The sequence below is a fragment of the Haliaeetus albicilla genome, chromosome 12 (assembly GCF_947461875.1).
Source record: "Haliaeetus albicilla chromosome 12, bHalAlb1.1, whole genome shotgun sequence".
Classification (NCBI taxonomy): Eukaryota; Metazoa; Chordata; class Aves; order Accipitriformes; family Accipitridae; genus Haliaeetus; species Haliaeetus albicilla.
Genome location: NC_091494.1, coordinates 28,478,482 through 28,503,388, shown reverse-complemented (window position 1 = coordinate 28,503,388; position 24,907 = coordinate 28,478,482). Strand labels below are relative to the sequence as shown.

Below are 24,907 nucleotides of genomic sequence, written 5' to 3'. Positions count from 1 at the left end.
GGGACAGGGAAGGGGTGGGAGAGAGATGATGGTGTGTTTTGCCATGAAAAAGGCTCCATAAAAAGAAAACTTGTCTGCAGGATCAGCAATAAAAAGATATTGCACCTAAAGGATCCTGGATAGAAGTAAAGGGGATGCATCTTCACAGGGTTGCAGCAACAACCAGTTGCTCCCCAAAAGGTGAAAGAGCTATTTCTTTCAGGGCTCTGGCATGGCCCCAGGGCAGCACGGGGTCCCCAGGCTCTCCCTTCTCCTCTGCAGGACCCAGGCAGGCTGAGCGACCTCAGGGGGCGTTCCTCAGGCTGTCACCCAGTGAGACACGAGCCCTGGGTGGGCATGGTGCTGGGTGGGGGATCTGAGTGTCCATCCATCCATGCTACCTGCGCCGGCATCACGCGGGAACAGCGACCGGCTGTGCCTCGGCTCCCCTGTGCCCCGGTTTCACTGAAAGCCTCCTGCATGTATTGGGAGGTCCTTCTGCTTAACACCCCTGGGCCTGATTAGGAGTGGGAAGGGGACGAGAGTAAAGGTGCTCAGGGAGGGGGAGGACATGGGAGAGCTGGGAGGTGTAGGGGTGGGAGACGTAGCCCTGTTTTGGGGAGGTGTGGTGAGCGGTACTCCCCGTGTTCAGCACAGGGATGGTGATGGTGCTGGGCTGCCCGGCTGCACTGGGTGAGTGCCAGCCTTGCCCTGGTGCAGCATGCCCCTGCCCATCCCTGCCTGCAGCCCGGCATGGGGGCAGGTTCCCACACAAGCTCCTGCCTGCATTGTGGTGCCCGTCTCCGTTTTCATGGCATGCCAGGGTCTGTGCTTGCAGCCAGCTGCTGCCTGCTGTCCTGGGGAGCAGTGGGGTGCATGCCAGGGAGCAAGTGGCTGCTGCAGGTTGGGTTTGGGGGTTCTTTTTTTGCCAAGATACCTGTTAATTCAGATCCCTCATTAAACCTAACAGAGGAGCAGATAATGTCAGGATGAGCTTTTTCTAGTGGGTTTCGTTTTAGCCCAGTTATTCCGGGCAGTATCCAGCATTGCAGCGTGGTACCTGTTTCCTAGGAGACTGCACAGGAGCAGCACAAACCCCAGCCGACGCGGGCTGCCACCGCGCACAATTAACACAAATACTGTAAATGTCAAGGGAGGCTAAATATAGTCCTGCGCCGAGTCCTCTTACACCGTTGCCCATCAGAGCCTCCCAGCTCAAGCGGTGCGAGCACATGGGACCAGGGCTCTGCCCAAGGTCAAGCCCCAGGCAGCAGCGGGGCTTTGTTTTGGTGCCCGAGGGTGCTCGCTCCCAGCACAGGCGGGGATGCAGGCAGCCCGGTGCCGGGTCCGGCTAGACATCCTTGCTCATCTGCCCCTTGCCCCGGGTAAGGGTTGTCCCCAAGGCGATCGCTGCAGGCTTAGCCTCCTGGTCCTTGGTGGGTTTAGGTTTATCTGAAACTGGTGTTTGCCCAGCAGGATTTCCCCTCGGAGCATTTCTCAGCCCCGTCCTCACCCACGGCATGGCTGCGCTGCCGTGCCAGCAAGGAGCAGCTTTTCTCCAAGCACTGAGGGCAGCACATCTCGGCCGTGGTCCTGGTGTTTCAAAATGTTTTTCTTTAAATTAAGTGACTTGTAGTGGATCATAAAGTGCTTTTCTAATCGCCCTGTGCGAGTGAGCGGTAACCTCACCCTCTGTTTGCTCCTGCAGCATTACTTTACCGTTAATTTCAACCACGAGAACCAGAAGACCCTGGAGCTGAGGACCGAGGATGCCAAGGACTGCGACGAGTGGGTGGCAGCCATAGCTCATGCCAGGTATTGCCCTCCGCCAGCATGGACCCAGGGACGGGGGTGTCGGAGGCAAGGCTGTGCCCGAGGACGGATTTGGGCAGGGCTGCGAGCAGGGAGCCGTTAAGCCAGGCACTGCTGGCAGGCAGAGCAGAGTGCTTTTGGCCCCCAGCCCCATGTCAGGGACCCTTGTGCCGAGCAGGAGGCTGCATTCAGACATCCCCCCAGGCCCCATGCCTGCCCATCCCTGTCCCCATCCCTGTCCTGCGTGGGGCAGCCGCCCCGGCAGGCTGGCATTGCCCGTCCCAGCCTTGTGCCGGAGGGATGCCCGATTCACCATTGGCTTCAAAGACCGTTGGGAAGGATTTCATCTGGAATAGCAAAAATGTTCAGAAACGTTTTTCCAAGCTCGTCTTTCTGTGCTGTGGGAATGCTAGCACAGCCCACTTGCCCAGGGGAGAGCGGTCAGGAGCTGGCACGGCGCAGCCACATGTCCGGCGAAGGAGGGTGCTGGGCTGGTGGTGAGAAGTGGGGGGCAGATGAGTTTTGTATGCACGAAATTAGAGAAGTATCATCTGCTGCAGCACCTTAAAGAGAGCAGATGTTCGTAAGAGCTTGTGCCACAAGTGTCCTCCTTCTTGTTAAACTTTTGGGATGTGGTAGGTGACAGGCATTTGGCCATGGTTTTATATTTTTTTAGTCTTCTACCATTTCCTTAAAATTTGCATTGTCTTTTCTGTTTGCACCCTTGTGGGGAACCCGAATCCTCTCCAAATTGGTCAGTTCTGAGTAGCAGCATCCCAAACTGCAAGAGCCATCTCCCGGTTTGTTCACCCTGCGGGTACCCCAAGCCAGAGGGGCAAGGGCAGCACGTAGGCAGCCAGGCAGGAGAATGCCCCCCGCATGCAAACCGCAGTATGCAGACACCTAATTTTGTGTGCACATCCTGGGGGGTGCATGGCGGCAGGTCTGCGGGAGCAGAGATGCTCATGGCCGTGTCTGCCTCTGCCTGCAGCTACAGGAACCTGGCGACGGAGCACGAGGCACTGATGCAGAAGTACCTCCATCTCCTGCAGATTGTGGAGACGGAGAAGACTGTTGCCAAGCAACTCCGCCAGCAGATTGAGGACGGGGAGATCGAGATCGAGCGCTTGAAGGCCGAGGTGAAGAGCCTGGTGTCGCCCCACGGATGTGCTGCTGCTCCTTGGGGTGACCCACGGGCTGTGGGCGGGTGGGCGGCATCGCCGCGCTGGCAGGGACCGGGGGACGTCGCAACCGGTGTATTTACGCTCGTTTTAATGACATTAGGCTGGCCCCTTCTCTTGCAGAGAGGGGTGAGGGCATCGCCTTCGTTGGAGGTTTTTCTTGCAGGAGTTGTGCAGCAAGCGGCCGTGGCTGTGCCGCCCAGTGCGGTGCATGTGCAGGGCTCGGTGGGGTCCCCTGGCCCCGGGACGCTGCCACAGCAGGGAAGCGTTCACTCCAGCAACAAGCACTGGGGAACGGGCTGGTGAGCCGGTCCCTTGGGTTCAGGAATAGGTGTTGGGGGAGGGATGGAGACTCCTTATCTTATGATTTCGCCTTCCTTACTTTCATCCTAGATACCTTGATTAGAGCCCCTCGGCCTGCTGTGTGCCTGGTGGTGACATCTGCCAGGCGGTGCAAAGCTAGAGGAGTAACTGAAAAAAGGAAGAGGCGTCTGTGGCCTCAGGAGGGATCCTGTGCCAGGTGCAAGCTGCATAACCCGAGTACATCAGGGAATTAATGTGCATGGCGCTATAAAGGAAACGGACACTTCGCTAAGAAGGGAGAGTCTCTTCAATGGGAGTAGCCCATAAAACCTGTTGCCCATAACTTGTCCCAGAAGGTCTCGCAGCAGTTTGCTGTTCAGTAGTGTGCGACATTCGGTCATAGGAAGGGTGACACAACACGGGTTACGGCAGACAAAGCAACAAAATGCAAAAATGACTCAGCAGACGATGCCGAGGGAAGCTCGCGTCTCTAAGGCATCCGGGGAAGAGGATGCTTGGAGGCGTGGGTCTGCCCCGTGCTGCCTGGCCTCTGCGTTGCACAGCTGTAGCCAGCCCTGGGTACTCTCTCTCTGCCTGGGTTTCAGCTGCTGGTGGGTGTTGGTGCCAGCGGTGTAGCGAGCGGTGGGGCCGGTGGGCATAGGGCACCCCAGAACCAGTGCTGCCGCCAGCCTCATCCTTGTGTCTGGCAGGGAGGGTCTGGCAGAGGCTTCATGGTGGAGGCTGCTGGGAGCAGATCCTGCTGGGCTGAGATGTCAACCCTGAGTTAGTCAAAATCTCAAAACTGCCAGGAAGGAGGCAACTGCAGAGACACTGGGGACAGGAGTGGTTTGGCACCTCCTTGTGGTGGTTTTTTCCTTAAATTTTGAACTTCTGAGTTAAAAAGTGCAGGTTAATAGCAATCCCTGACCATGAGTCGGGGTATGCTGAAGGCTGCTTTCAGTCTTGGGGAACTAGCGAGCTGCAAGCCTTTCCCAGGAGCAGTTTCGGCACTGCTGAATTTGTGCTCTCCAACAGAACAGGATCAGCACCAAAACCGCCCCGGCCACAGCTGCGGCACCTGCTCGGTGAGGAGGTTTCTCCTGGTCCAGTACTGGACAGGAGCTCCCTGGGTCCGGTCCAGCCTCCAAGTCGGGGTGAGCTCCGCTCCCCCAAGAGCGCGGCCAGTGTAAGGGGCAGGGGACACGAGCAGCAGTGGTGGGTCATGAGCATCCCAATGAGCTTTCAGTCAGGGAAGGTGGGAGATGTGTTGTGAAGCCTGAAATTAGCTCAGGGGTCGGGATCAGAGATGTCAGCCAGAGCTGCAGCCCATCCCATCCCCTGTGCCCAGGTACTTCTGATTTTACCCTGCATTGGGTTTTGTTTTTTTACTCTTCCACATGCTTTGAAGCAGAGATCAAATAATCAGCCTCTACTTTAATGTGCAAATTTCACTCACTCAATTTAAAAAAAAAGAAACCAAAATAAAAGCGTGGCACCGGCAAACCCGCTCCATGGGTCCTGGCCGAGATGCACCTGGAGCTGGCTTTGGTGGTCACAAACACTTTGATGCAGAGGGGATGCGGGGGATGTTTGGTGACTTGAGGCTCCATAGGAAGGCACAGGGAGAGGAAAAAATCTAATCCCATGGAATAAAATGGGGTGAAACCGCTAGAGCTGTGTAGGAGCTGAATCAGTGCCTGTGAGCCCGTGGCTGCTTTCTCTGGTGTGTTGCTGCTCCTGCTGAGCCGGTGAAGCTGGGGGCGGCTCAGCTGGGAGAGCAGGGATGCTGGGGGGACGGTGCCCTGGCAGTGCCGGTGCAGCCAGCCAAGTCACGGCTGGGTCACGCTGGCAGCATGCCATCAAGGCGGCAGCAAACTCCGCTTCTGCCAAACCACCCGTTCACCGAGTGGGGCCAGCTGGCTCGAGCTCATCCCCAGCCCCGCGCCCTGCCTCCAGGTGCCTGGCAGTGAGAGGGGCAGTTCCTGGGAAAACACCTTTATTTTGAATGTTGGGAAGTTCAGGTCTCTTTGGGAGACCTGGACACTGAGAGGCAGCTGTTGAGCTTTGTTCAGACATGGTGACTGGACTGACCCACCGCATTTTTAGTTTCTTATGGCATGAAAACATGTAGTTCGGAAGAGGCATTTCACTTAAAATCTTCAGGATTTTGTGGAAGCCACTTCCTTTTCCCAGGCTGTGACAGTGCAACAGAAGCAGCTTCTGCCTCTGTCTGCTTCCCCTGGCAGCCGTCTCTTCTTATCCTTTACTTTGCTTTCCCTCCTAACCACCCAGACACCAAAAAACCAACATGCGCTTGGCGGGTATTGCAGTTACTGCTGCCATCAGTTCCCAGTGTCACTGAGAAACAGAGTCTCCAAGTAAAAAAGATCTCAACTCCTTTCTCTTCAAAACTTTTTGGAAACTACTGTTTGAAAGTTATTTTCTTATTTTTGTTATTTTCTATAAAATCAAAATTCAAATCACATTTTTCCCAATTTTCATGTTCTGAATGGTACATTTTCTGTTTTCCTACCTTTTTCTGTAGTTTTATAAATGGTTGCGACCATGGGGGCAGGGACATGGCAATGAGCAGAGGAGTGAGAAAAAGTACAGGCGAGAAACAGTAAGAATGCAAATGCTTGAAGCTAACGAGATTCAATCCAATTTGTGTTGAAAAGCTGTGACTGGATGAGAGTTTGTCCCCGTCTGCAAGTTTTAGGGTGCAAATGACTTGAGATTTTCCTGCCATTTTCTCTCCAACTCATGTTTTAATGACTCCCCCGTGAAGGCTTTCTTAGGAAACAGGGATGCGGTTTGCATTGGGTACCTGGCAGGATTTCCAGGTCCCCGTCTCTGCGGCGTGTTCGGTGGGTGCTGAGGGTGCCGGGGAGTCGGTGGTGCCCTGACGGCTCTGCAGCATTTCTTTATCTGCTTCATCTACCGATCTCACATTAAGAAAGAATCAGCACAATAAGTCCCTGTATCTGTAGTTAAGCTGGAGGCACTCGCCATTCCCTGGCACTGCGCCACAGCAGGATTTCTCCTCGGCTCCTGGGATGTGCCGGGGCAGCCACTCACGCCCACCCTGTGCCCGCAGATCGCCTCCCTACTCAAGGACCATGAGCGCATCCAGGCCGGCCAGACCAGCGCGCCCAGCGATGATGACAGTGACATCAAGAAAATCAAGAAGGTGGGTGGTGGTGGGTGAGCGGCGCGGGGGCCGGAGCCGGCGCTCGGCGGGGTCCCGGTGCTCGTGGCGGCGTTGCAGACACACTCCATGTAGGGCTGGCGGAGTGGTGGGCCTGGGGGAGCTGTCTGAGGAGGTGCCTCTGCTAATGGGGATTTTTAGAAGGAAAATGTGTTTTACAAAACTGGAAACCCTTTGGTTGCTTGTGTTTACTCTGCGGGGCACTCCCTGCTTTCCCCGGGTGAGCAAGGCATCCCTAGCTGTGCTGGCTCACATGCAAACAGCACCTCTTACATCTCTCTCCTCCCATGGCTGTGGTCACGTCTTTTATTTTTGTGAGGAAAAAGCCACTGCCCCAGCAGCATCCCTGCAGGAAGCAATAGACCCCACAGACAAATTGCTCCGAATACAGCACTCTTGGGGAGAACAAGCCGCACTTGCCAGCAGATGTGTCATGCACACTGCTCCCACAGGCAGTTCCCTGAGCCCAGCAAGCACAGAGTTGCGTTGGCCTCCCAGCAGAGCCACGGAGGGGACCGGCACTGCTGCCACTCAGGGAGCGGGTCCTGCCCTCGCCCAACCCCCAGGAAAGCCTCTGCTAGCCCTGGGCACCTGCTGCCCTGTGCAGGGGAGGTGGGGTTGAACCCCACGGACTTGGGGCAGCAGGCAGCGGCTGCATGCACAGACAGAGCTCTGGGCATGGACCGGGATGTTCTGCAGATGCACATTTACATGAGGAAGGGTCGGAAGCTTTTCTAGGTGTCTTAATCCATCTCTGCATGTTTGGGTGCCCAGACACGTGCTGGCTCCAGGGGGGCTTTGGTGCCCCAGTTCACCAGGTGACTGGGACAAAATGGGTAGGACGAAGCACCCAGCAGGCTGGGAGTCTCCGTACCTGCACAGTCCTGCTGGCAGGAAAGTGCCTGGCATTGTGTCCGTGCCCAGGGAGGTCAGGAGTGAACACGGGATCCTTGCTTCTCGTAGGAGTCTTCCACACATCTCTGTAAAAGGGAAAAGAGGACATTGTCTGCAATAAGCAAGTGCATTTAAATGAGTTATTGTTCGTTTCCCAGCCGGGAGGATTCAGAGCAGCACCAGTAACAGGCACCATCGTGCACACCTCAGCACAGAGCCAGGGAAAGCTCACTGCAGAGCCACTGTCCCTGCACTGTGCCGAGCGTGGGGTGCCTGCCCGGCTCGTCAGCCCGGACCCTAACACGGCCGCTGCTCCCTCGGCAGGTGCAGAGCTTCCTGCGGGGCTGGCTGTGCCGGAGGAAGTGGAAGACGATCATCCAGGACTACATCAGGTCCCCCCACGCTGACAGCATGCGCAAGAGGAACCAGGTCGTCTTCAGCATGCTGGAGGCAGAGGCTGAGTACGTCCAGCAGCTCCACATCCTCGTCAACAACTTTCTGCGGCCGCTGAGGATGGCAGCCAGCTCCAAGAAGCCTCCCATCACGCACGACGATGTCAGCAGCATATTCCTCAACAGGTGAGTGCTCCAACAGCTCTGCGGCACTCCGGCAGAGCCGGCAGCCTCCGGGCAGGTGTTGGTGTCTGCAGCCCGTTGCCCTCCCCCGGGAACGGGTGTTCGGGTGCTCGGTGTCGGTGGGTTCCCTAGGAGCCTGCAGCCTGGTCCCCAAAGCTATGGATGGAAGCTCACCATCCCCATGGGACAACGGCACAAGGAGCCCACTGAGTGCTTGGCACTGACACGAGGAGGTGCCGTGGGGGCTGATGCTCCAGGTAGTGGGTCGGGGCTGCCAGGAGCCTGTCTGTATGAGGTCCTGGCTCTGGCAGTGGGGTGGACAGTGTCCTTTGGCATTAATGGCAGCTCATAGGTAACAACGCATGAGCGAAGTGGGGAGGATGCAGGTCTCATGGGAGATGGTATGGAGGGGCAGGTGTAGCCTCTTCTGCAGCTGCGACATGGGATCACAGCTGCTGCAAAGTGTGCCAAGAGTGGCCGTGCCTGGGTGCTGGCAGGGATGGGAGGTGGCACTCACTGGCTCCAGCCAGGCCACGGTGATGCCAAGTGTGTCAGTGGTGTGCAGTGCCAGGTTTAATGGCAGCTGCAATGGCTCTGTCCCCTGGACGGTACTGACACCAGCAGCAAGTCTTACCAGCCAGCCCTGCCAGCCCTGGAGGTGCTGACCACATGTCCCTTGTGGAGGGGACTGTCTCCAGGAGCAATGCTCGCGGCTCCTGGTGTTTGCTCCTGCACCTCTCCACGTCCCTTGCTGCCGCTGCTGCTGTGAGCTCCCCAGACTGCATGGGGAGCAGGGAGGGACCCAAACTGCAGAACCCTGCAGAACCCAAATTCCAGTTTTCCCCCACATCTGGGCTTGTGTGAAGCCAGCACCTTGTCTTAGGCTGGTGCAGGCAAAGCAAGCACTCCCAAGCATCCCTCCTCTGCCTTGTCTCATCTCCATGGCCTGAAGTAGGTTCCTTGCCGTGAGGTCTCTTGTAGAGAGAGGTCAGCTCAGAGCTCCAGCCAGGAGCACCCTGTCCTGCCGAGGCTGGGGAGAGCAGGGGTGCCCTGGGTGGGCAGCAGCATCAGGGCAGGGAGGCAGATGGGTGTCTTGAAGGGCTGCATGCCCACCTGGCATCGCCCGCCTGCGGGAGCGGGGCTGCCCTGGCTTGGAACAGCTCTGCCTGCCATTGTGCCCTCCTCGGCAAAAGCTTTTGCCCATTCCTGCTCTGCCTGGCCCGGCGGGCAGCAGGAGTGGTCAGGCAGGGCTGGAGAGTGTGGGGCATGTCTGGGTGGGGCAGAGGCAGAGCTGCCTGGCCAGGAGAATGCAAAGGTGATTTATCGACTGCTGGAAATCAAACAAACCCCATGCCTCACTGTTGGCAAGGGACAGGTACCTGCAGAAGACATCAGTCTCCAAAGGGGAGTGGAACCGATAGCCAAGAGGATTATTAATTAGCTCCCACCCTGCAGCTAATGGGGTCGGGGGTGTGCACAGCGTCGGATGGCGGGTGCTGAGGGCAGGGGAGCCCACAGTGCTTTCGCCCCCCTGTCAGCACTGCTCTGTGGGGCTGGGCTGGGAGGGGCGGCTGGCTCATTCTCCCGCAGGAAGGGGGGTCTGGGCTCCCCTGCGTTTTGGGCTTGACTTCTGAGGGGAGCTTCAGGCTGCTCGGTTTCTCCCTCTCCTCCTCTGTCCTCATCCACCACTCCCTGTGTGTGTCTGGGGACCCTCTCTGTACCCCACCTTGTGCAGCCACCTCCCCAGCCAGTCCGAGGGCTCTCCTGCTGGTGATTTCATCTAGTTACTCATTATTTGCCACTTGTTCATTTGTCTTTTCACCCCTTGGTTTATCTTTCAGCGAAACAATCATGTTTTTGCACCAAATCTTTTACCAAGGCCTGAAGGCAAGGATATCCAGCTGGCCGACACTCGTGCTGGGTGAGCGCATGTTGCCTCTTCACCGCGTTTCCTTCCCACTCACTGGTAGAGCCGAACCCGTGCTCCTCCTCCTCATGCAACTCAACAGGCATTTTGCTAACCGGCGGCAGGAGTGAAATGCATTGCACAGCACGTTGTTGCTCATTCACGTTGGTTGCGGAGGCGAGGACCGGAGCAAAAAACCCCAGAGAAACCCAGTTCCTGCGTTCCTGGTTCTGCTGGGTGGTGGAAAGGGTGGGCTGGACCGTCCATGGGAGAGCTGATGCTGAAGAGCATTGCTGTGTCTGATTAGACCCTCAGCTGGCTCTCCAGGGTGTTTTTAAAACCCAAACTGCGCAGAATTGGGGCTTGCACAAGCAGCAAGAGGGCCCAGAGGGTGCCCTGGGTGGGACCCTGGGGTGAGGAGGGTCAGGAGCTGGGGGGGCTGTGCTGGGACCCCAGGGCATGGGCTGGACCAGCAGACCCACCTTCTCACCGCCTCTCTGCTCGCAGCTGACTTGTTCGACATCCTGCTGCCCATGCTGAACATCTACCAGGAGTTTGTGAGGAACCACCAGTACAGCCTGCAGATCCTGGCACACTGCAAGCAGAATCGGGACTTTGACAAGCTGCTGAAGCACTACGAGGCCAAGCCCGACTGCGAGGAGAGGACCCTGGAGACCTTTCTGACCTACCCCATGTTCCAGGTGATTGCTGGTGCTGGGATCGGCCCTAGAGATGCCACCACAGCGCTGGCAGCGAGGGATGAGCTGGGTGGTTCAAACCCCAGCCCCACAGCAGGCATCGAGTGGTGGGGAGGTAAAGCCTGGACGAAGATGGCCTGGGGCTGCACCCTGCATGGTCTCACACTGCTCCTGGGACCTGCTCAGGCCATTGCTGGGCTCGTTGGTGCTGTGGGAGGACTCTGTGGGTGAAGCTGTTGGCTTCCCGATTACCCCACGCTTCTGGGATACGGATGGGGCACATGAGGGTCCAGGGCAAAACCCCACGCCGTTCCCTCCCTCTTCATTAAGTTTTAGCACAAGGAACTTTGAAGCTTTCTTAACCTCCCAGATTCGGGGGTCTGAGGCACAGTGTCCCCAGCCACGGTGGCTCTGGGTGCAGCGCAGTGTGGGCGCCCGCAGTCCTCTGTGCCCCCCTGCATCCTGCCCGGCCCCTGCACTGTGCCATGGCTGATGGCCCGCTCTGCTCTGTTCTGCTGCAGATCCCCAGGTACATCCTGACGCTGCACGAACTGCTGGCTCACACCCCCCACGAGCATGTGGAGAGGAACAGCCTGGATTACGCCAAGTCCAAGCTGGAAGAGCTGTCCAGGTCAGACCCACTGCTGCCCATCCCTGCCTGCCCCTGTCTGTCCTGGCAACAGGGGCTACGGGACCGGGGGCAGCTCTTGCACCCGGCTGGTTCGGGGTGGTGGAGGGGCTCTTGGGCAGGCTGCTGGCACAGTGTGCTGCCCTTCTGGTGGGCAGGGGCTGGGGCAGGCAGACCCTGACCCACAGGGTTTGGAGAGGGTGCAGTGCCGGTGGGACCGGGTGTTTGTAACAGCACCCGCAGGGTGAAGCTGGTGGAGACGGTGACAGAGGGCTGTGCTGTCCCCCTGGGGTGGGATGCAGAGAAGCTCAGTCCTCAGTTTTCTCAGAGCCTATCGGCCATTCCTGACAAGGATGAAATCCCTCGTGAGCCGTTGGCACGGGGACATCTGCCTGCTTGTGCAGGGGGTGCTGTGGGTGGCATCATCATAGGGAACTTGCCCAGGTGCCTCCGGCTGCCCACGCACCCTGCCTGCTGCTCAGGCACAGGCAGCAAGCAAAGCCCTGCGCCAAAGGTGTCCTGCGCCGTTTTAGCTGGGACCTGCCCTCCCATTGCCCTTGTCTTCTGTGCTTCGAAGGCTGAGACGTTCCAGTGCCATCTCCTGCCCTCCTGTGCCAATCCGTCCCTGGGGCCAGCAGGACGGGAGCCTGGCTGCTTCTGGCTGTGGGCTGTGTTTTCCAGGGCTCCTTAATGATGAAATATGAGGTTTGGAGGGATGGGATGGCTTTGAAGGTCTGGCTCTGTCCTCCTCTGTCTGGTGTGGCTTTGCTGCTGGGTGCTGGTGGGGCTGCCCTGTGGGAAGGGGCCAAGTGCCTCCAAGATCCCTGCAACGAGCACCCAGGAATTGGCCGCGATTCTCCGTTTCTGATCCTCTCCCTCCGCAGGCTGCGGACCGAAGCATTCTGTGTGTCCCGTGCCAGCGTATTCTGACGGCGCCAAACTCACCAGTGCTCCTCGGTCCCGAGGCGATCCGCAAAGAGTTACCATCCCTTTGCCCACTCCTCAAGGAGCAGGGATGTTGGAGGGGGCTGGTGACGGGGGGGATCTGTCTGGCCTAAATCTGAATTTTGTGATTTCCAAGCAAGAAGTGCTCACGTTTCAATATTTAGAAATCTGGAGGTACGGTCCAGGCTGATGTGTAGGTTACGTCCTGAGCTCCCAGGTCTGTATAGATACAGATGACTGCTGTAATTCCCTTGATATTCCTTTGGGTTTGGTCTTATGTAGTGCAGCCCCTGTCATGTGTCCAAAGGGATCTGCTGGTAAAAGTGCAAATCTCATCCGAGCTCCAATTTTCTCTTCTCCCTCCTTCAGGATAATGCATGATGAAGTGAGTGAGACCGAAAATATTCGAAAAAATCTGGCGATAGAGAGGATGATTATCGAAGGGTGTGAAATTCTGCTGGACACCAGCCAGACTTTTGTAAGACAAGGTACTGTGTTTGTGTGGATGTCCCTCCCCTCCGCTGTTAATGCAAAGCCCTGCAGCCCCCGTCCACCCGTCCCTGCATCCCTCTGCGGTGTGGTCTGGTGAGCTGTGACATTTAAGTATATAACCCATTTCTGAGTTTTCTCTGCTCCAAAGCCCCTCACTTTCAGACAGTCTTGGCACTGCATTTTTTTGCATCACGGAGCAGAATGTGCATTTTAGCGGTTACTGATTTCCTACCACCAGAGAAGTAGCAGGATGCATCCTGACCTCCTGGGCATGTTCGGTCCCAGAGGAGCACCCATGCGATGTGGGTGCACGGGTGGGCTGGGGGCCATGGCTGCTGCTCGCCTGGTCTCTGGGCCCCCAATAACTCACACAGCCGGTGGGTCACGGGGCCAGTCCCAGCCCTGGTACTTGGGGACACACTCGCCATTGCCCCACTCCAGGCACACAGTGATGCCCCACTCCTGGGGACCGTGCCCTGCAAAACTGTCCCTGATGCTGATGCCAGGGACGGATCTCTCCCCTGCATAGGGTCCCTCATCCAAGTGCCGATGTCGGAGAAAGGGAAGATCACACGGGGGCGGCTGGGCTCCCTCTCACTGAAGAAGGAGGGCGAGCGGCAGTGCTTCCTCTTCTCCAAGCACTTGATCATCTGCACCAGGGGCTCCGGAGGCAAGCTGCATCTGACCAAGGTGCGGAGGGTGGGGGGGCTTGGCAGCCCCCAGCAAAGGGTCTGACAGCTGCCGGGCTTGGAGCAGGCGGGCGGGCGAATTTGTTTCACGTGGTCCAGATGCCTTGTCAGTGATGTGCAGAGCTCTGAGTCATGGGCAAAGATGAGAAATTGCAAGTTCTCGATAAAAGAAGTTATCCTGATTTGCAGCAGAAACCTTGACAATCTATTCAGTGAGAAACTTAAATTATAGCCTAGGTTTGTACATAATGCTTACAGTCTCCTCCGGTCCGCTCCCAAGACTCATGCTTTTGTTGGTGGAAGTTTTGCAGCTAATTGAGCAAGAATCTTACAGAAATTGCTCATTACTGGCATTAAATTATCAGTTTGAAAAATTACAGTCCATGGCAAAGAGTTGATAATTACAACAACAGACTTTTGGAAAATTTAATTTAAAGCTCATATTAAATAATTTATAAACAAATTAGTTGATTGGTTATACAAGGAAAACTGTGATATCCCAGCAGTCAGTAACTGCTTCTTTCCCAGTGAAAGCAGACGCTGCGCTGGCCGCTTGCTGTGTGTGCACCCACAGTGGCATCGCCCTGTCCCCATCCCCGGGGCAGTGGGCTGCGACGTGGGGCGGGGGGCCGGGGCAGCCCCCAGCCACCCGGCGGGGGGATCCTGCCACTGAGCCCCGACTCCCACCCCTGCAGAACGGCGTGATCTCCCTCATTGACTGCACGCTGGTAGAGGAGCAGGAGAGCACCGACGAGGACGGTAGGTGCCCCCGCGGCCCCGTGCTGGTCAGACTCCTCTTGGGGCATGCCCAGGGCCCTGCTCAGCCACCACCTGTGGGCATGGGGTGGGGGGCTTGGCTTCTGTGTGTCCCAGAGGGTGCAGTCGCAGCTACTCCAGGACCCTCTTTGCTGAGGTTGCCAGCACCACCAGCACAGCAGACCATCTCCCACTGTGCACCGCAGGCGGTTTTGGGTTTTGCAGCGTGGTCACCCCATTGCCAGGGGGGACAAAGCCCTGACCCAGCAGGGCCAGGGAGGTGCCAGGACTGTGGGTCCCACTGGAGGCTGCACTTAACTCCAGAGCCTTGGCACAAGGTTGCTGCCAGCCCCGGCAATGTTTTCCCCGGTTGGAGGCAGCTGCCGTGTTCCGTGGCTGGGGACCGATGGCAGCATGGTCAGTGCTGCCAGTGTCCCTGTCTGCACGTGGTGTCCTCCTGGGCATTGCTGCCATCCGTCCATGTGGCGTAAAACCAACTGCAGCAGAGTTGGAGCAAATTCAGATGCTGAATAGATTCAAGGAAGTCATGATCTACTGGCTGGATTTAATTAATTAAGTAAATTATTTACTGTGAACCAAACAGATGCACATTTATGCAAATCTGACCTTCCTGAGGCAGTCAGGGAGTATCACAGCTCAGTGCTAGCAAGTGGAAAAAGGCAAAGATGCTGGATGTCCTCAGCCATGCCAGCTTAACTGCAGACTTGTGAAAAAGCCCAGGCTCCTTTCTCTTGTCCTTGTGACGAGTTTTCTAACACGTGCTGGGGAGCCAGGTTCTCCCCTGGCACGCAGCGCCGGGGCCCCAGCAGCGAGGCCATGCTGCGCTCGTGGCGTGCAGACTTTACTTTGCAAACATGGAGCCTTTGCCCAGCAAACCTGTCGTGTCCCTGCTGCAAACAACCCACAAAATGCAACAAACTCCTTAAAACCTTAATAAAAGCTATGCTGGGGGAGAGAGGGTGGGGAAGTCTTTTCACAATCACTGTATGTGGTTTTTCCTTTTCCAAAGCAAAAGCATCAGGGCAAGACATCGACCATCTTGACTTCAAAATTGTGGTGGAGCCAAAAGATTCCTCATCTTTTACGGTTATCCTCGTGGCCTCGTCCAGGCAGGAGAAGGCTGCATGGACCAGCGATATCAGCCAGGTAGGACGGACCCGGCAAGGAGGAGGTGTTGGGGCGCAGAGTGCCCAGGGATGAGCAGCCACCACGGGATTTCTGCTCGGCTGCCCCCATGTAGGCTGCTGCAGTGGCTTTGGGCACCCAGAATTAACACTTGGCCTTTGCTGTGTGGCTGCAGTTCTGCTGCCTGCCCTTGGGCTGTGGCTGCAGCGGTAGTGCCCGGCTGGGTTTGCACCCTGGGTACTTTCCCAGCACCGCTGAGGTGCTCGCAACCTGCTGTGGGCTGAGGTCTCACTTCATTGGGCTGCTGTGAACAGCACGGGTGGGCAACCAAGCCTTGGGCACCCAGGGAGAGCAGTTCCATGCAGCGGGTGACTTGGAGCTGGGGTGCACCAAGAGCGTGGCCATCACCGAAAGCTTTCTGGTGTCTGGTAGCTCCAAGAGGAGGAGGTGGAGGAGGAAGGGGACTCAGCCGCAGCAGGTGGGAGCAGGGTCTGTCCCATTGGTGCTCTGCCTGCACATGTAGATCTGTGGTTTGGATTTCTCCTCTGACTCAGACATCTGGTACAATTTACATGTGCTCATCGTTTGCTTTATGCAAATGACTTTGAAGATATTTTTTCCCAGGTGGGAGGAAGAGAAAAAGTTATCCGTTAAATAGGGATTGCCTCCTGGCCACCTCTGTTGTACCACGTTCTTGCCTGAGTCGCCTTGCTGAGCTTCAGTCCTCAATGAGAGCCATGGGCAGGAGCTGGGGTCTGGCCCCACGCAGGGAGGTGGCTCCCAGCCGCAGTCAGCCAGCAGCTCCTGGTCCCACTCTGCGCAGGGGCTGGGGCCGGTCCTACCCGCACGGGGGTCTCCAGCCCACGGTCCTGCCCAGCAAAGCCCTGGGTGGTCAGCCGGCAGTGAAGGGACTGGTGCCATTCTGCTGCTCGCTGGGTCTCCCTCTGAGAGCATCCAGCAGCGCAGGCTGGGAGGGGAGTTTAATTATGGCGGTACAGGATGAGAGGAGGTTTCTGGCAATTCTCGCAATGCCTTTGTGTCTGCCAGCACATCCTGAGCCTGGGCCGGGTCCATAGTGGGAGAGCTGAGGAGCAGGTCTGGGTGATGCTTCCCCCAGAACAGGGATGCAGGAGCATTATCATGGAGCTCCTGTTTTCAGGTGGAAGCTCTTGCCCTTCCCAGCCCTGGTGTCCCGTCAGGAGTGGCAGATGCAGCTAACAAGGATGTGTCTTGTCTGGATAAGACCAAGCTTGGGCTCTCTTATGGTCCAAGCCGGGCAGGCAGCGGGGCTGCCCTCGCCGCCGCTGCCCTCTCCCACCTCCCATCCATGTCTCTTCCAGTGCGTGGACAACATCCGCTGCAACGGCCTCATGATGAACGCCTTCGAGGAGAACTCCAAGGTCACCGTTCCCCAGATGATCAAGTGAGTGCTGCCACGGCTGTGTGCTGCGGAGAGCCCTGGGCTCTGCCCGGCCCCATGGCACAGCTCCCGTGGCAGCCGAACGCTGCCGAAAGCCCTGGGAGCCTGGTGGCTTTCCCATGTGCTCAGGCTCTCGGGTGTGATGTTCCCAGCACGGTGATTAGGAGTGCTAATTATCTGGGAGAGGAGATTTGTGTGGGGAGGTGGGAAGGTGGAAGGGGAGAGCTCAGAGGAAAAAATAATAATAGTAAAGGGAGAGGGGTGTGAAACCCCCAGAGGAGAGGGGCACAGGGGGCTGTCATCCCTATGGGTGCTGGGGTGCAAGGGCTGCCCCAGCCTGAGGAGGGACACATGTGGCACGAGGGGGACTGGGCACAGCCGGTAGGATGGGGCAGTGTGGGGGGTGTCCTCACCACATCGACCACCCACGCTGCCGTGGGCCTGCTGTCACGCATGGGAAAGGGTCTTGGTTCGTGGGTGTCCCCCAGGGACAGTCCTTCCACGTTTTTTGCACAAACCTCAGCTTGTTGAGCACTGTGCAACGTTTCCACCCGTTGTGGGGTGCGGATTTCCTAGCTTTCCCCTGGGAGTATTCCTGCCTGTGTTTTAAGTAGGGACACCCCATACAAACGAGGCTCCTTCGCTGCCGAGAACCTGTACTGCTTTCTGTGGTCCCCACACATCTCGGGGGGGAAGCTGCTCGCACGAAGCAGCTCTTGGTTTCATTCCAGGCTGGAACCACAGATATCTTGTTTCTCTGCAGGTCTGATGCCAGCTTGTATTGTGATGATGTTGACATTAGGTTCAGTAAAACGATGAATTCCTGCAAGGTCCTGCAGATCCGCTATGCAAGCGTGGAACGGCTCCTGGAGAGGCTGACGGACCTGCGGTTCCTGAGCATTGACTTTCTGAACACGTTCCTGCATTCGTACCGCGTCTTCACCACTGCCCTCGTCGTCCTCGACAAGCTCATCACGATCTACAAGAAGCCGATCAGTGCCATCCCTGCACGGTGAGGCTGCACGCGGCATCGCTGCAAGGGCCTGTGCCGGTGACCTGTCCTGCCCCTGAAGGACCGGCAGAGTCATGGAGTGGCTGCGGCATCACTCCTCTGTCCCAAGTCAGTCCTTTTCTCCCCAGACCTGCCTGGTCCTGGTGCCACCCCAGGGCTGTTTCACCTGGTCCCCATGAGTTGTGATACCTGCAAATCGGGGAAGCAGATAAACCCAAGCTCTGTGGGTGTCCCTGCTCCTGCGAGGGCCAAGCGGTGGGAGCAGGGCAGCAGGGGCTCGTGCCGGCTGTGCTGTGCCCAGGGGGATGCCCCGGACACCCAGCGCTGCTGGAGCTGCCAATGGGGGATCTCCATGACCTCTCGGGCAGAGTAGGTGTGAGTTCGGCCTTTCCCTGTCTCTCCACCAAGGTCCCTGGAGCTCCTGTTTGCAAACAGCCAGAACAACAAGCTGCTGTACGGCGAGCCCCCCAAGTCCCCCAGAGCCAACCGCAAGTTCTCCTCGCCTCCCCCTCTCTCCATCACCAAGTCCTCGTCCCCCAGCCGGCGGAGGAAGCTCTCCCTCAACATCCCCATCATCACAGGAGGGAAGGCGCTGGACCTGGCTGCTCTCAGCTGCTCCTCCAACGGCTATGCAAGCATGTACTCCTCCATGGCTCCCTTCAGTAAGACCACCCTGGACATAAACAAACTGTACGTGTCCAGTAACTATCCCAATAAAATCCCTGATGAAGGAGAAGCAGCCTCAGAAAAGCAAGAGGAGTCACTGCCAAGCAAGCAAAGTAAGTTGCTGTGGGTTTGCAGGCGGGTGGGTGTCCAGCCCAGGCAGCCGGCAGGGAAGGGGCCGGTTTTGGTGGGTGCTCTGCAAGGGGTACAGGGACATGTGCGGGGGATTGGGCACACCGTGCTTGGGGGCTTTGTGGCAGCCCAGGCCTGAGCTGGGGCAGGCAGCCTGGCTGTGTGCTGGCGAGGGGGTGGATGCAGGGAGCCTCCAGCCCCACAAGCAGGCACGCAGCAGCCCCCCGTGCGCTGGGGAGACCAGTGGCAGTGGTGGTGGTGCTCCTGGTGATGCGGTGGCTTGTGTGGTGTGGCTTCCAGGAAGCTCAGCAATGGGATACTGGGGGAAGAGAGCTGGAGCTGAGTAAGTAAAGCACCGCAAAGGCCACAGGTCATTGCCCCATTGAGCATCCCTCTGCCCCCTGTGCTGATGTCCCTGGGCATGGCTTTGAGCACAGCAGTGGAGGACGAGGCTCCCCACTGCTGTAGCCCCGCGAGACTGATTCGGCAGTGCAGACCCCAGGGACCCTCTGACTTTAGCACTCGCCGTGGCGTTTGTGGCTGTGGGCTGAGCTGCACTCCCCACCCACTGCGCAGGGACGGGCCCAGCACTCGCACTGCCCCATCTGCACTGGGATCACACTCAGCACCCAGCACCGCGAGCTGGGACCCACTGGCTGTGGGGCAGCTGCCTCAGGGCTGGACCCCTGTGCAAGCAAGGCTGTGTGCACGACTCTGGCACTGCTAGCAGTTTCCCTGTCTTTAAGAAAAATGGGAACAGGCTGCAGGCTCTCTGTTTGCACCTCGACATTATCCTCTCCCTTGCTGCAGGTTGTGCAAGCACCCTCTGTGCCCTGGTGCCCAAGCAGGGGCTCCGAGAGGGGTGAAGCCGGTCTGTGGGGTAGCCGTAGGTGAGGGCAGAGGACAGCCCAGCCGGAGGCGGGGGACAGGCTGCCCCAGCTCCTCCTGCAGCCCTTCGCTGGGTGATTTCCCAGTGCCTGTGCCCTGCAAGGGAGGTACTGCATCCCACCCCATCGCTGCACATGGGGTGCAAGGGCTGGAGCTCGCCTGCGGTCCGGCTTGCTGTCACCAGCCCTGGGCAGAGGCTCCGAGCTGGTGATGGATGCACCATGCACTGCACAAAGAGCTCCTGCCTCCTGTGGGTTGTGTGCTACCTGAAAGCTGAGTAAGTTGTAATAACAAAACAAAAAAACCCACCCACCACAAAAAAAACCCCACCCCAAAGAAACCCAAAGTAATTGTGGGAGTCTGTACCTTTCCTGTTCTTGGTTGCTCTGTGCCCATCTGGAATGATTCAGACTTTAGGGAAATCTGGAAGAGCTAAAATGTGGCTGCAACATGCATGTGTCCAGCAGTGATGGTAACTGGGTTCCCTGTTCCTCCCAGGCTCAGAGGTATCTGTAAGGGAAGAGTCGGACACAGATCCCAACCAGAGCGATGAAGCAGAAGCTGAAACTTCCCCAACAAAATCTCCGACAACTCCTAAGTCCATCAAGTGCAAAAATTCATCAGGTAACAAGTGAGCCAAGACCTGTCCTGCTCAGGAGTTGCCTAGGGCTGCCTGCTGACCTTGAACCTGGCTGTGCAGAGCCGCTAAAGGTGCAGGTGTAAAACTGAAGCAGACATGAGAAGGAGCAGGACTTTACCCTTTATTTTCCTGCAAGGGGACAGGGAAGCACCGAACCCTCCACCCCTATCACAGAGCTGTTCTGTGCGTCTTACCAGGTCTTCTCACCCCTTTCCTCCCCTCTTGAGCCTGATCTGGTGCTTTAGGAGCGAATTACGCTGCTCGAAATGTGAGCCTGCACTGGCATCAAGCATAATTTATCTGCTCGAGTCTGCCCTGTAGCTATCTTAATACTGTCTATAGCACCGTCTTGGCTTCATTCCTGCTAAAGCTGTGCTGGATAAATTCTTGCAGCATGGTGGCATCCAAAGCTGCCCATTTCCTTTGCTCCAGCCCTGACGGGGTGGAAGCCAGGTCTCCATGAGGAGCAGTCCCGCGTTGGCTGTCTGCACCCACCACCTCCATGAGCCCCGTTCCCACCCTGCCCTGACCCAGGGGGGCTGGCGAGTGGGGGTCAGGGCTGCGGGAGGGGACTTGGCTGCAGCGGCGGCGGCAGCTGGAGTGGTGTTGGCTTTCTTCTCTCCCCCAGATTTCTCACTGTTTTCTTACAACAATGGCGTGGTCATGACGTCCTGCCGGGAGCTCGACAGCACCCGCAGTGCCCTGTCTGCTGCCTCCGCATTTGCCATTGCCACAGCGGGAGCCAACGAGGGGACCCCCACCAAGGAGAAGTACCGCAGGATGTCCCTCGCCAGTGCAGGTACCCTGCCCCGGCCCGCCGAGAGAGCAGGGACATGTTTTTGGGGTGCCTGTTTCCACCATGCTCGGCTGGATTTCCCTCCAGGAGCACCCTGGCTGGGACCCAGCCCCTGCTGAGGGAGCCCAGAGCACCCACAGCCCAGTGCCTCCCCGCTCCGGGCTGTGGTCCCTGGGTCCCTGGGCACGGAGGCTGCCAAAGGAACATGCAGGTTGCAGGCAGCTCAACCCTTCGCACCCATGGCTGAGCACGCCGCTGCCTTGTAACGCAGAGCCTCCCCAGCACTTGCGTTTAAGAGGCAGTTTAGGGATGCTTGGGAACAGGGGCTGCTCCTTCTAGCAGTGCTGAAAATACCCGTAAGCAATTCTCAGCGGACCTGTGGCAGTGCTAAGGGGTTGCTGGCAGTTTCAGGCTTTCCGACGGACCAGCGGAATGGAGACAAGGAGTTCGTGATCCGGAGAGCGGCCACCAACCGGGTCCTCAATGTGCTGCGGCACTGGGTCTCCAAACACTCGCAGGTGGGAGTCAGGGGGCCGGGTGGGGGGTCGGCACCGCGGGGGCCCTTCCTCCCCACTGGTGTGAATTGGGCTGCGTGCTGTGTGGCTCAGCCAGGCTCCAGCTGGAAAGACAATTTGGCACTTCTTTTTTAATTAAGCAAATGAGTGGATGTGGGGAGGAGATGAAAATTGTGAAGCAGGGGAGCTGGGAGCCCCTGGCGCAGAGCCGGGGGCCAGGCATAGGATTGCAGTGTTTGCATATTTGGTGTGCAAAGGGATAGAGCCAGGATCCACAGTCATCCCCCTGGCTGGGCTTGGTGGAAGCAGAGTAACTGGGTTTGATTCCTGTTAGGGGGTTTCAGGCTGGGGTTAGGGTTAGGAAACCATGTGACTTTCCTTGCTATCCCTGTCCCTCTGCAGCTGGTTGCTGGGGGCACTGGGAGCGGTTCAGTACTGGTTGACGCTTGGAAGCCCTCATGCCTCTCCCAGGCCGGGTGATGCCAATGCAATGGTACAGAATGAGCCCGGTGCCTTCTTGGCTGGTTCCCTTTTGCTGGGCACTACAGGCTGGGATTTTGCAGGGAGGAGGGAGCCTCTGCCCTTGGCCGAGCAGCCGCCCACGTTGGCACTGCGGGGTCATCGGTCTTGGCTGGGTTTAAATGGGCAGAGAGCGGAGCTGCTGGGAATCAATGTTACTCACATTATAGTACATTAACACTGTGACTGTGCCGGGTTTGGCAGGACTTTGAAACCAATGAGGAGCTGAAGTTCAGAGTGATCGCCTTTCTGGAGGAGGTTATTCACGATCCCGAGCTCCTGACCCAGGAGAGGAAAGCAGCCGCCAACATCATAAGGTGAAGGGCCGTGGGTGGGAGGTTGCTTTTTCCTGGATGCCGTGCCAGGCTTTTGGCGGCTGCTTCCTGTTCTCGCCTGGGATAAGAGCAGGCACAAGGTCTCCTGGAGGGGCTGTGCCCGCGGTTAGGCCCTGGGGCTCAGGAAGTGCCGAGGAGGAGGACGGGCAACGCTGGCTGCATCTGTCTCCCCGGCTCATCAGGACCTGATCGGGGGCCGCGGGTGAGGCGTGACCCCCCACCCTCGTGCCTGTGCACATGCAGGCATGGCCAAGGTGTGGAGTTGAACCCAGTGAGCACTTAGCCCTTCCCACTGTCAGCCAGTGGGATGGCACCATGTCTCGCCACGGCCAGGGGCTGTGGGCATCTCCGATGAGCTGGGCAGCTCTGGCCACCCAGGTGCATGTCCACCCCGTGCTGGGGCCAAGGCAGCTGTGTCTTGCTGCGGGAGTGATGCATGTGGGGCCGGCTGTGGCCTCGGTCAAGGATTGTTTTTCTCTTTAAAATGGGAAATGGGACTTAGAAGCATTCTTATGCATGCCAAGTGTTTAATCTGTGAAAAACCACAAAGTCATGCTGCAGCTCCATTGGAGTTGTGCAGGTCTGATACTTCCCCAGCCAAAGTAATGCTGTCTTTTCATGCCGTAGGACCTTGACGCAGGAGGATCCAGGAGACAATCAGATAACCCTGGAGGAGGTTGTACAGATGGTAAATACCCTTTCCCTTTGTCACTCTGCCTAGTAGCTCAGCATGGTGGTAGGGGAACAGCTAAAGATCCCCGTGCTCCGGCGAAACCTGGCTTGGTGGAGAGCAGTTCTCCAAGCCTGCTGTCTGGGCGTACGGCTACAAAGCAGGGAAAGGTTTTCTGGGGACAGGGCCAGCTGTGAGCACAGCTGGATCTGTTGCAGACAGAGGCAACACTAACAGCCCACCAGCTGTTTAGTCCGTCTGCACTGTCGGCAGGATGGCTGGAGTGGGCACGGAGATGCGCCTGCCTGCTGATGCCAGTGCCTGCCCAAGGGACGCAGGAAAACCCCACGGATTTCCACCGTGTCCTCTCTGTCCCCAAACCTGTGCCAGTGCTGCCGCGCGCTGGTTCCAAGTGACAGGCGCTGGCCCAGCTGGCATCGGTGCTGCTCCCCCAGGAGCATAGCCCTGGGAACGTGCAATAGATTTAAAACTGTCAGGGTGGCTGCAGTGCATTTGCTGCCGTCCTGCATTAAAAAAACCCCGAAGTCTGCTCCCAGAAAAACCCAAGAGCCACTTTAAATTGGCCTGGTGCACCTGAAACAACAGCTGCTCTGTCCCCTGGGTGTGCCGGCCAGCTTCTGGAGTGGCTGAGGCCCCTTGGGGTTTTTTAAAGTTTTTGTCTGTAACCATGGGTGCTGGAAACTTGCTTTGAAGAAGAGAGGACAAACGAAACCAGAGGGTTTCGGTCTGCCCTTCAATCTGAGCAGCTGAGCCGCAGTGACCTTTGGTCAAAGGCACGGTGGGGACACAAGGGAGCCCTGGATTTTGGGGTGCACATTGGGGTGATGGGGGTTGTGGGTTCTCCGACCCCCTCCTCGTGAGCTGGCTGTGTGCATTGTGCTGCCTGCTGAACCCTCGGCTGGGATGCCTTCCAGGGTGCTCGGAGCCCTCCTGCATGGCACCGGTGCTGCTGAGTGCCACCAGTGCCACTCGCCCACCCAGTGTTTGCTGTCAGCAGCACCCTGTGCTCTGGCAGGATGTGCCCCCACAGCCTGCACCCCTCCAGCGTGCACCCACCCCCCCGCAACCTCTCCATGGGCCCCTGAGCTGAGCAGAGGAAGCCCAGCCGGTGTTTGCTCCCCGGGAGCTGCTTTCACAACCCCCTTCCTGTGGCCAGGAGGGCATTTTTGCAACAGGCTGTTAACTCAGGCAGGCCACGACGATTCCTGGGGCCGGCTCGCTCGTGGTACCTGGAGCCACTCTGCTTTTCCCAAACCCCTGCATTAGAGAGGGTGCTAGAGGGAGGTGATGCCTTTCTCAGGGCGAAGCAGGCACCCCAGAGCAGGGGGCTCAGCTGGTCCACGGCATCGCCGTCCTGCAACCCTGCAGTGTTGTCCCTTTGCACCACTGTCCCGGTGCACCGCTGGCTCTGGCCAGAGGACACTGGAATGCGGCAGCGCGTGTTTCAATGAGACATCCCTGAGCAAAGCAGGGACAGGGCCGGGCCATTTGCTGTTTGCCTGCAGGCAGTGCTGGGGAGGGTAGTGAGGGCAGCGGGGAGGGTCTCGGCTGCCTGTGGGAGTAACTGGCTGCAGTGGAGGCAGCGCGGAGCGCCCGCACCCACGCTGCGACTGCTGCCCGGCACGCTCTGTGCTTTGCACCTCAGCCCTTGATGTTGTGTCCCAGAGCCACCCGCGGTTCCCGCTCATGCTGCTCCATCCCAGTGTGATACCAACCTGGCCCCTCTTTCCCACGCACCCCTTATGCTGGGAGCTGCTACAGTCCCTTTTCCCGAGACCCGGACAGGAGAGATGCTGCTGCTCGTGGCAGGTTTTTAGACAGTTCCCTGCTGGGAGAACCCTGCGTTTGGGCTGTGTTCATACCGAAGTGCAGTGAAGCCCGTGCAGGCTGTCACTGTCAGCTTAGGTGGCTCCGAGCATGGGGCACACTGAGCCCCCCGTGCCTGCAAGCACCACTTGGCCAGAGCCAGGGAGTGGGGACAGGGGATGTCCCTGTTCTGCTTTTCTGGGCATCCCTTGGAAGAGCTGTCCCAAGCAGCAACAGGGTCTGGGAGCTGCCGACCCCATGGGCACTGGTGGAGCGGT

General features: G+C 57.9%; 1 protein-coding gene across 2 annotated transcripts in view; it reads left to right on the top strand.

Annotated features, from left to right (window-relative positions):
• The window catches only part of RASGRF1 (Ras protein specific guanine nucleotide releasing factor 1), a 44,042-nt gene that overhangs the window by 11,387 nt on the left and 7,748 nt on the right, over positions 1 to 24,907 (top strand). The window contains exons 2-20 of one of the 2 annotated variants that reach the window (XM_069798741.1): positions 1,688 to 1,794; positions 2,783 to 2,930; positions 6,373 to 6,465; positions 7,702 to 7,955; positions 9,794 to 9,873; positions 10,366 to 10,559; positions 11,078 to 11,187; positions 12,499 to 12,617; positions 13,151 to 13,311; positions 14,006 to 14,069; positions 15,097 to 15,233; positions 16,553 to 16,635; positions 17,435 to 17,644; positions 18,053 to 18,423; positions 19,826 to 19,951; positions 20,596 to 20,766; positions 21,169 to 21,281; positions 22,002 to 22,114; positions 22,760 to 22,820. In XM_069798741.1, coding sequence (XP_069654842.1) covers positions 1,688 to 1,794; positions 2,783 to 2,930; positions 6,373 to 6,465; positions 7,702 to 7,955; positions 9,794 to 9,873; positions 10,366 to 10,559; positions 11,078 to 11,187; positions 12,499 to 12,617; positions 13,151 to 13,311; positions 14,006 to 14,069; positions 15,097 to 15,233; positions 16,553 to 16,635; positions 17,435 to 17,644; positions 18,053 to 18,423; positions 19,826 to 19,951; positions 20,596 to 20,766; positions 21,169 to 21,281; positions 22,002 to 22,114; positions 22,760 to 22,820 — 2,715 coding nt within the window. Of the gene's footprint in view, positions 1 to 1,687; positions 1,795 to 2,782; positions 2,931 to 6,372; positions 6,466 to 7,701; positions 7,956 to 9,793; positions 9,874 to 10,365; positions 10,560 to 11,077; positions 11,188 to 12,498; positions 12,618 to 13,150; positions 13,312 to 14,005; positions 14,070 to 15,096; positions 15,234 to 16,552; positions 16,636 to 17,395; positions 17,645 to 18,052; positions 18,424 to 19,825; positions 19,952 to 20,595; positions 20,767 to 21,168; positions 21,282 to 22,001; positions 22,115 to 22,759; positions 22,821 to 24,907 lie in introns of both variants that reach the window. The other variant, XM_069798740.1, reaches the window with a different exon arrangement.